This window comes from Lynx canadensis, chromosome C1 (genome assembly GCF_007474595.2).
Source record: "Lynx canadensis isolate LIC74 chromosome C1, mLynCan4.pri.v2, whole genome shotgun sequence".
Classification (NCBI taxonomy): Eukaryota; Metazoa; Chordata; class Mammalia; order Carnivora; family Felidae; genus Lynx; species Lynx canadensis.
The window spans coordinates 214,196,188-214,206,892 of record NC_044310.1 but is presented as its reverse complement, the minus strand read 5'-3'; the positions used below and the strand labels follow the sequence as shown (position 1 = coordinate 214,206,892).

Here is a 10,705-nt window from a genome sequence, read left to right as displayed (position 1 = left end):
CCCCAGTGGAGCTTTGATACATAATCCCAGCCCCACCAGCACCTGCATTACAGCCTGTGTGAGGCCCTGAGCAGAGAACCACCTAAGCTGTGCCCTGATGCCTGACCCACAGAAACTGTGAGACAACAAATGTGTGCTGTTTCAAGCCACCCCGTCTGGGATTAATTTGTGGCCAGCAAGAGATAGCGAACACAATGGCTGATTTGAGTTTACAAAAATGAACATTCTGACAATTAAACTTGGCAAATGATGGTAGTGGTTAAGAATCCAGGTTCTAGAACCAACTGGGCTAGTTTGAATCCTGGATCCCCAACTTACTAGCTGTGTGACCTTCGGCAAGATGATCAACTTCTCTGAGCCTCTGTTCTGGCATTCTTAAAATGGGTAGAAGTCTCTGCTCATAGAGAATACACAAGGATTACTTGAAGTGCTTAAATAAAGGACTTAGCTCGGTACCTGTCCCCGAATAGAAGGTAGGTGCTAGCAAGAATGATAATGGAGCAAGTTCCCTCACAAAATGGCGAGTGTCCCACACCCGGAAGTGATCAAGCTGAGGCACGATGGCAACGTGCAAGAAGTGAACGGAACCCTGGGGGACCCCAAGCGCATTCCCAAGCTTCAGATTCTAGTGCCGTGTGGCTGCCTAGCTATTGCTGAGGGGTGAGGGATCAGGTGTGCCACGGGACCACTGGGCCTGTTACCTTGTACCAGGGTTTGGTGACGGCCGTTGCCGGCCTTGACCATGGGTAAGCACCTGCATTCCTGTATCCTCTGGCCAGGTGTTCAGCCTCCACCCTGTCTGGGCCCATGGAGCCCAGGAAGGTAAACACCCAGCCAGGAAGTGATTGTCACGGGCACGGGGCCAGCTCTGAGCCGACGTGGGTCTGAAGGTCAGAAATGCTTCACAGGGAGCCTTCTCCAGGAGAGGACAAATTGCCTGGCTGCAGGCTCTCTGAGACGGGGTGGAGGGTGCACAGATCTTGCTGGGGACACGGCGGCTTGCTCTGGGGCCCCAGACAAGACAGAGGAGAGGTGAAGGAGTCGTCGAGGGGGGCCCAACTCCCCAGGAGCACCTCATTGGCAGGTGAGCAAATGATCTTGGTATTTTTAATGAAAGAAAATGAAATAAGAGATGGAATGGGGGTTTTGGCAGGATTGGAGACACCCCAGGCAGGTGCGTGAAGGGGAAGGAGGCCACCACCCACCCACTCATTGAGAGACAGCCCCAAGAGAGAAGACAGCCCCAGATTTCACTGTGGAGACCAAGTCTAGTCTTGGCTTCACCACAGCCTCCCGGGACTCAGTTTCCCCATCTGTGAAGTGGGGTAATGATCCATTCCAGGCTCTTCTCCTGTGATGGCTCTGGGGGGGGGGGCAAGTGAGATTAAAAAAATAATAACCCAGGACTGACTACATAATTTGCAGGGCCCCATGAAAGATGAATTTGTGAGGCCCTAGGTTCAAAATTAATTAAGAATTTCAAAAATTAAGAATGAAAAATTATTAAGAATGGCAACAGTAGAGCATTAAACCAAGTGAGGGGCTTTTCTAAGAGCAGAGCCCTGTGTGGCCGCCTAGGTCACTTGCTCGTGGCTCCAGCCGTAATAAAAAAACGTGTATGTAAACTGTGAAGGGCCAAACAAACCGTGATTACTATGTGCCGTGGCTCAAATCTCAAGGTCAGGAAGCACACCTGGGAACGGAAATCTTAGCCCCGAAGTGGTAGCCCATCGCAATGCTGCCCCCTCTGCCGGGGCCTCTGCTGCTCAGGGTCCCATCTCAAAAGGACAAAAGGCCCGCTCCCCCCAACCTTCCAGACTTGCACACCTGTCTGGCGTCAAGCCAAAGCATGGTGTGACTCAAATGTCTGGGGACACCGTGCTCTTGGATGTGGTGGGGTAGTTTCTTTCATTCTGTCTCTCGGTTTGAAATTCGGGACGTTCGCGGTCATTGGCAAAGCTCAGGTAGGACCCGCTGCTCCCGTACGCGTGACCGTTCTGCCGTGTTGTGCCGACTGCCCACACGTGTTTGCCTTTCGGGCAAAGGCTCGTGTCAATGCAGTGAGACCATTGGTGGGAACGTCCCAACTGCCTACCCCCTCCCCGCCCACCATCACATCTCTATCCTCCCCTCTCCGTTTCTCACTCAGGCTTTCGCTTCCTTTTTCATTCCTGCCCCTTCTCCAGTGCCCTTGGCATTGCGCAGCTCACAGCACTGGGAACTAGTGTCTCCGTGGGTGTCCTAAGCTTTCTGGGAAATCAGACATCAGACCATCTCCTCAGCCCCACTCTCAACCCCGCCCCTTCCTGGAGTCCCAAGTGTTGTGTCTTGCAAACCCCTCCCTTGGGAGGACCCCCTCCTCCGGCCCCTGGAGAGGGGGGCTAGAACCAAGGCAGTGTGAGTAGGGGGCCACAGCTTTGTCCCCGGTGGCCCGAGATGGAGGAAGACAATTGCCTGGAGAGCCCCACCTTGCCTGTGGGAGGCCTCTCTGGCCTCAGCTCGGAGGCCCAGGGGGCTTACATCAGCGGACAAAGCAGCCCAGAGGCTCAGCGGAGGCCGATCTAACAGCCCAGCCTTACTGGCTCCGCTGCAGACCCTGTCTGGGCAGCCAGCGGGCCCGCCAGCCCGAAGTCCAGCGTCCCCCACGCACATGAGCCCTTTGCCTCCCCAAGTAAGGAGTCAGCTCTGTCGCCTGGAGTTACCCCTGGCACCACCACAGAATGACACAATTCCTTCCTTTATTCCTTCATCAAACAACTGCCGAGCACCTTGGGCAGGTGAGGCTTCCCAAAGGGGCTGGGGGCACAGATGCGACCAGGGTGACAGAGGAGAATCAGAACCCCAAGGCCAGGTTAGGGGCACTCCCTCCAGGAAGGGGGCACAGTATACCCTCCTCACTCCAGAGATGGGGGTGGATTGTGGGGCTCAGAGGCATTTTGGTGTGCTCAGCCAGGAGGTTACATCTCTGAGCCTACCGGCGTTTCTTTCCAGAACTCTCCTTGGCGTCTCAGGGAGCTCCCCTCAGCCTCCTCACCTTGGGGTCACCTTTCCCCACTTTGGGAGCTGTGGAGCTCCAGGCATGGAGGAAATACCCAAGGGAAGACTGTCAGCCTGCACCCCTTTCCCTGATTGGCAGTTGTCCTTGAGAGTCCCCAGAGGCCACACTGGGTCAGGGCAAAAGACTGAGCACTAGGGGCGCCTGGGTAGCTCAGTCGATTGAGCGGCCGACTTCAGCTCAGGTCAGGATCTCACAGTCCGTGAGTTCGAGCCCCACGTCGGGCTCTGTGCTGACAGCTTAGAGCTGGAGCCTGCTTCAGCTTCTGTGTCTCCCTCTCTCTCTGCCCCTCCCCTGCTCGTGCTCTGTCTCTGTCTCTGTCTCTCTCTCTCTCTCAAAAATAGATAAATGTTAAAAAGGGGGGGGGGGGCGTTTGCCTGGAACATCTCTTCGTGTTTTTTGGGAGAATAGCTCAAGTGGCTAATTAAGAACCTGGGTGTCTGGGAACCTGAGTCAGGCCACGTCTCACTCTTTCTCCCTCAACTGGCCCACCCTTTGGGACGGGGGAATGAAGGTGGGGGTTATCATCAAAGGGATGCGTGGAGAAGTGGCCTTGGGGCTGAGTGTCATTAAACAACCTTACATCACTTCTTAATTATTTACAAGAGGAGAATTGATGGGTAGGGTTTCATGTATTATAAAGCAGGCTCTCTAACTTGAAAATAAGGTCATTTTTTTCACACTTACCCTAACAGAATGTCGCAAGCTCTTCAAATAGCACACTCTCGGGAAAGGGACAGCAGAGTTTTAGCAAGGTGGAGCGGGAGCCCCCCAGGGCATGGGATGGGAAGAGGCAGAGGTGTGGACCTGGTGAAGCATGAGGACAGGTGTGCTGGAGAGGAGGGAGGGTGGGTGGAGGGGGTCCGCCACCCACGATGCCTGGACCCCAAAGCCTCCTGGAGATCACAGTGGGGCGTCTGTATGGCCAACACACCCCACGGGGAACTCACCCTGCACTCGTACTCCAGCACTAGCTGGCCTTGCCTCAGTTGCCTTCACTTTCGGCTGGAGGTTCACACACCAGCACCGGTGTCTCCCACGGCTAGAAGCTCTGCCCGTCAGTTTTCCAGGTCTTTGATGAGTCTAAAAATGGGGCGCTGACTCATTATTATTTAATGAGTATGCTTCCTCCAGAGACAAAGCCTCCAGGACAGGCTTCCCAGAGAACAAGCATCTCGGATGATGCCTTCAGAGGCTCAGAGAAGCTTGGGATCCCCTGGGGCAGGGACCAGCTGGGATAAGGAAGGAAGGCAAGCTGGGCCTGAGGACCCTGACCCCCAGGTCCTATCTGGAAGTGGCAAGGGTTTTTCTCTGTGGCTGACTCAGGAAGTGTTGCTCAATCCCGAGTACAAGTTCATACGACCTGCTTGTGTCAGTGTTTCAATCCCCCCCCGCCCCCCGCCACCAGCAGTGAGCTCCTGCCACACTGACCTGTTAGCACTGCCTTCAGCCAGTCAGTGTCTGCTGCACGCCTGCCCTGGGCCGTTAAGATGTGACAAAGACGGACAACCCCTGCCCCTTTCCCAGGGCCCCTCGGCTGCCTCTCCTCCCCTCCTTACTGCTGTCCAAACAGGTAGGTTAAGAAAACCCAATTTCCACTCACAGCTGATTCACTCGGCATCGCTGAGCCAAAACAGATTCCCGTTAAATCCCACTAATGGGACAAAAAACTTCCAAGCATTTTTACGTTTATAAAACCCTGGCATAATGGGCTTTATTTTTCATGATGCTCTATAGACCTAAATCCACTCATGAAAGTGAGTATGTCTATGAAGATATTTTTTTTTGCTCTCATCTGAGTGATAAAAACATTCCTTGGTGGATTCTTGAATGCCGGACAGCCTTCTTTTCTTGAAGTTCCTTTTTAAGGCAGTTAGCTTTGAACTTCAAAATGATGGTAAGGTTTTTTGTTTCCGGAGTGAAAAGGCAGCTGGCACTTGGACAATTTTTCCTAGTGCCTGCGGTATCAGAACTGTTCCCTGGAACGTTCTTTCTGCAGTTTTCTGGCCTCTTGGGAACCTGTCCAGAGGCAAAGACCGAAGTCCCTTGTATTAGGCAAACTTGGGTTCCAAGTCAACGGTGAGACACGGAGAGATTCTAGCTGGGGGTCACAAGGAAGCCATCTTGATGCTGAATCTAATATAAATAGACCCACCTAGGCTGTGTTTGGAAAAACATTATTATTTGTGTATCCCTTGGAGAAATATCACAGAAATTGTCAAAATAAAGGAGCATGGGTACATGTGCATGCATCTTTTAACTGGGGGCGGGGCACAGGCTTTGGAGGCCAAGGTGGCCATACTCTAACTGCTTGGCCCCAGGCTGGGTCACTGTCTCCTTTTTATCTCTCTCTGAATTCTCTATAATCTTACAAGGCTGTTTTCTCAGGAAAGGCTGTTTGCTCCACGTCAGAATGTCCTAAGTTAAAGGTGGCAAGGAATAGTTTAGAAATCCTGCTCTTTGCCGGAGCCAGGCTGCCTCCGCCACGTTCTGGCTGTGTGACGTTCGCTGAGTTGGTTAACCTCTCTGAACTTCTACGTCCTCCATGGTACACATGGAGGACATGGGGCAAAGGTAGTAATGATCATTAGGACTGCCCTGAATGTTCCGTGAGATGATGACTCTATCGGGCTTGGTTTTCACTGTTATCCCAATAGAGAAAAAAAAGAATAGATCCTCTTTTCTAATATAAAAGTTGACTTAAAGCAGTAGAGATGTATCAGTTCACATAGAAAACTGAGCACTCAGCACGAAAGTGTACATGAGAACCCTCAAATGTAAAGAGAACTGATGTCCTCGGACAAGTCTGCCCTCCTGCTACAAGGGCTTGGAGCCCAACCAGCTTTGGGAAACTCCCTTCCCCTGATGGCACCACTCAGGTCTGCCTGTTGTCCATAGGGGAGACGGTACACCTGCCCAAGGTCTCAGCTCATCTGACCCAGTAATTATTTCCCTCCAGTGAGTATTTCTTGACAAGTGAAGGTACTTTTTCTGGCAAAACCATAATGCTCTAATCTGAAAAAGCCAAGTCTGGTAACTGCTGGTATGGAAAGAGTTTGAGGATGGGGCACCTGAGTGGCTCAGTCTGTTAAACGTCCGACTTCGGCTCAGGTCATGATCTCACAGCTCGTGAGTTTGAGCCCCACGTCGGCCTCTGTGCTGACAGCTCCGAGCCTGGAGCCTGCTTCGGATTCTGTGTCTCCCTCTCTCTCTCTCTCTCTTCCCCTCCCCGGCTCATGCTCGTGCTCTGTCTCTCTAAGAAAGAAAGAAAGAAAGAAAGAAAGAAAGAAAGAAAGAAAGAAAGAAAGAAAGAGGAAGGAAGGAAGGAAGGAAGGAAGGAAGGAAGGAAGGAAGGAAGGAAAGAAAATTTGAGGAAATCAATGGTGGGTGAACCTCCAGGATTTAGGGCTCCACTTGGAAAGAGTGTATTAGCTTCATGTTGCTGCTGTAACAAATGAGCACATGCTTAGTGACTTAACAACAATATAGACACATCACCTTTCAGTTCTTGAAGACAGGAGTCCAAAATGGGTCTCACTGGGCTAACATCAAGGTGTCATCTGGGCCACTTTTCTTCTGGAAGCTCCTGGGGACAACATTTCCTTGTCTTTTCCAGCCTCTCGAGACCGCCCCCATTCCTTGTCCTGTGGCCTCCTCTTCCCTTTTCAAAGCCACCAATGGTAGCACCTGCAAATCTGTCTCTGCCCCTCTTGCTCTCCTCTTATAAGGACCCTGGTGATTACACCGGGGTGGGGGGGTGGCCACACAGCAGTGGCCGAGTTGGAGAAGCAGACCCTGGTCTGTGATTTGAGCATCTGTGCTATGTACCAGGTTCTGCAGGACCAGAGAACCCCGCCAGGTGGAGTTTGGAGTGGGGGCTGGCCAGCTGTAGCCCCAGGAGACCTCAGCGTGGCCTATGGTCGGGTGCTATGACCATCGGACCCACTCATCCTTTACAGCAGGGCCAGGGGCATGTGGGTGCTTGGCAGTCACTGGATAGAGGAAGGGGTCAGTGGATGAACAGGAGTCTCTGTGGGCTTCACTGTGGACTGAGTGGGCCCGGCCCTCGGGTGGAGCCCTGGAGGACAGAGCTCTGAGGAGCTAGATGGCGGGACCACGTGGGGCACCAGCATGGACCCAACGGTCGGTCTAAGCTGGAAGCCACACCCAGAGCCCTGTCAGGAGGAATAAAAGGAGCAGCCCAGACGGACAGACAGCATGGACTCGGGAAGGGGCACAAACACAAAGAGACCCAGGCTCTGAGGAGACAGTGCCAGCCAGTTCTGCTGTGATTTGGGGGGTTTGGGCAGCCCCGGGTTAGGTCCTCGAGGGTCTCCTTGGTGTGGGGAGGTCCCACGTACCCACCGGCCACTTTGTTCATGCTGGATGTCCCTAGCCGATGGCCCAGCAAGGTTTGGGTTATTTATGATTAAAGCGCACGGATTCACGAACACGGCAATAAGCGGCAGAGAAACGGGGTGCAGGAACATCAGAGCGGTGGTCTTCGCCCTCTGGGGGCCTGAGGAAAGCCGTGGACGGCCCCGCCCCAGCCCACCCCGCACAACGTACAAACACACCCTCCTACCCTCGGTTTCAAAAGACTTTCAGCCTCACTGAGGTCCTGTCGCAGAAGGCTGAAGAGGAGAATTTCTCAGAACCCCCGGAGGGCTTGTCACCACACAGCGCCGTCCCCTCCCACCCCAGCCTGCCCAGGGCTGCTGGCTGAGCGGGTCTGGGGGAGAGCCCGTGATTCTGCACGTCTTAAGAGCTCCCAGATATCGCAGCTGCTCAGAGTGAGCCTCGTTCTGGGAAGCCCTGCCACACTAGAGAGGGAAGAGAGCCTTAGGTGGGAAGACAAATGAATTCTGTGGTGTCTAGGTCATCCAGGTAATTTCAATCCAGTGTTTCTGGAATGTCGCTCATCTACCCTGCACGTTTACGATTGTTAACATAGCTGTGTACCACCTGTGTTGTTAATATTTTCCACAGATTGGCTTTACAGGATATTCTCTATTTATTTTCGTCCTAAGTATTAATTCCTATGAAATCGCAGGTCTGATGTGCTAACTGGAATTTTTCTAAGGTGCATCAACTCTGTAGCTATTAATTTTTTGATATTTGGTTGTACTTCTAAAAATCAGCTCACAGCCACTGGTTCAAAATCCCGTGCAGCTGGAAGGAGAACAGGGGACTATCTAGGTTCATCCCAATCCTCTGAATATTTTAGGGGAGAAATAGGTGAAGGAAACCAAAGGCCCCCCAACTTCTCTGCCACTATTGCTGTTTTGTTTTTGTTTTTGTTTTTTTTAAGATCTCCCTCTTGAATAACTCACTTACCCAAACCAACACAGAAATCCTAGCCCTGGGGCTCCTGGGTGGCTCAGCTAAGTATCCGATTCTAGATTTCGGCTCAGGTCACGATCTCACGATTCTGTGTTGACAGTCGGGAGGGAGCCTGCTTGGGATTCTCTCTCTCCCTCTCTCTCTGCCCCTGCCACATTCATTCACGTGTGTGTGCACGTGCGCTCTCTCAAAATAAATAAATAAACTTAAAAAAAAAAAAAAAGAAAGAAAGAAAAAAAGAAAGGAAGGAAGAAAGAAAGAAACAAACAAACCCTGGCCCTTCTTCCCCTGTTAGCTCACGGCTCTCTCACCTTCCACAGGCCTCTAGCATTCTGCAATTTTTGGCTATTCCTACTCCCCTCTCTGCCCAGGCACAGGCAAATGGGTCTTAATTGTGACAGTGCACACCTCCATAAACCTCAGTTTACCTAACCTCCTCGGTAAACCTTCCTCAGGGCCTGAGTCACCTCCCTCCCACTTGCGGGCCTCTGGGGAGATCACAGGACTTACCAGGAGGCACACAGAGTCGCTTAGAATGCTTCCAGCACTGCACGGATGACAGAAGGTTCTAGAAGGAAGAGAGAAGCCAGAGGAGTCATGCTTGGAATGATGAGCCATGTTGGGGAATTCCCTGCTGCCTGCTCTGCTGGGGCCCCAGGGCCTAGCACTGTGCGGATACTAACGTGTGGGTGGACAGAAACCACCCGCGACCCAAGGTCACAATGGACCCAGCTCAACCTCACGTCCTCAACCAGACACACCCACAGATAGGGCATCCAGTGTTGGACCACTGGGAAGTGATGCATTAGAATCCCTTCAAACCAGGGTAAGAAAACAACTTTAAGAGATTTTACTGGGAAAATACAAGGAACTGAAGGGCAAAACTAACACCCAGCCTGCCGAGGGCTGGGAACCAGAAATGGGAGATGGGAATGCCACGCATGTCTCTCTCCCTGGGCTTTCATTCTGCCTTGCACACTCTCTCTCTGTCTCTGTCTCTGTCTCCGTCTCTGTCTCTGTCTCTCTCCACATTGGCTGCACTGCTACACCTATATATGACTTGTCCTGGACAATTAAAAATGCGCCGCCCCCCACCCATGGCCATCCAGCCCGGAGCCCCCCTGCTTAACTGGCCTGGTCCTCATCTCAATCTTCATCACTGGGAGAGCAAATCTGATTCGCTCAGCCCCAGCCTCTGGCTTGATTCCTCCTGGGTCAAAGGTCCACTCTCTTCTGGGCAGCTGTGGCCAGGGGGCTGGCACCAGGGGCACTCAGGGTCCTCCCCTTCCAGGGCTGAGGATGAAGCCAACTCTCTAGGAAGGGGTTCTAGAACAGGAGGGAAGGACGGCCGCTTTCTGGCAAAAGGACTGGATCCCCGGAGCCGTTTTGATCGCACCCCCCTTTGTTCCTTTGCCAGTTGTTATGTGCCGAATATTCATGTTCCCCAAAATTCATGTTAAAGCCCAAAGCCCCAGTGTAATGGCATTTGGGGATGGGGCCTTTGGGAGGTCAAGAAGGTGGGGTCCTCAGCCTTAAAAAAATTTTTTTAAAGGTTGTGGGGGCTGGGTGGCTCAGTCAGTTAAGCACCCAACTTCGACTCAGGTCATGATCTCAGGGTTCATGGGTTCGAGCCCTGCATCAGTCTCTGTGCTGACAGCTCGGAACCTGGAGCCTGCTTCGGATTCTGTGTCTCCCTCTCTCTCTGCCCCTCCCCCACTCGTGCTTGGTCTGTCTTTCTCAATAAATAAATGAACATTAAAAAAATTAAAAAAGAAAAAAAGAAGGTGGGTCTTCATGACGATATTAGTCGCCTTCTAAGAAGAAGTCTCTCTCCCTCTTTCCTTCCTCCTCTGTCTCCTGGGCACACACCAAGAAAGGCCATGTGAGGACATATCTAGAAGGTGGCTGTCTACAGGCCAGGAAGAGAGCCCTCACCAGAACCCCGCACCCCGATCTCACACCTCCAGCCTCCAGAACTATGGGAAAAGAAATTTCTGTTGTTGAAGCCACCCAGTCTGTGGTATTTTGTTAAGGCAGCCCGAGCTGACTAAGACATCAATACCGGTCTTGTCATTTTTAGCAGGCCTTTTTATAAATCCTCTCGAATGTGGGTTGATAGATGAGTTCACAGCAACTCCAACATGCAAATGGCCCCACAACTAGAACTCCACAAAGACCCAGTGTTGAGTGTGCAACTTCCTGCATATAAATATCCCTGTTTGGCTACGGAAATGACATGCCCACTTTTCTGTAGCGTCTGCTTTGCTCTGTGACGGGGAGCCTGGCTGCCCTGGCCGGCGTCCCTCT

The 10,705-nt window shown here is 52.3% G+C and overlaps 1 protein-coding gene across 1 annotated transcript in view; it reads left to right on the top strand.

The window, feature by feature from the left end:
- Positions 1–883: 883 nt before the first annotated feature.
- The window catches only part of NGEF (neuronal guanine nucleotide exchange factor), a 108,659-nt gene continuing 98,837 nt past the window's right edge, over positions 884–10,705 (top strand). Inside the window, exon 1 of the mRNA XM_030326480.1 lies at positions 884–1,084. Within this exon, the coding sequence (XP_030182340.1) occupies positions 898–1,084 (187 nt within the window). The 5' untranslated portion in view covers positions 884–897. The remainder of the gene's footprint in view (positions 1,085–10,705) is intronic.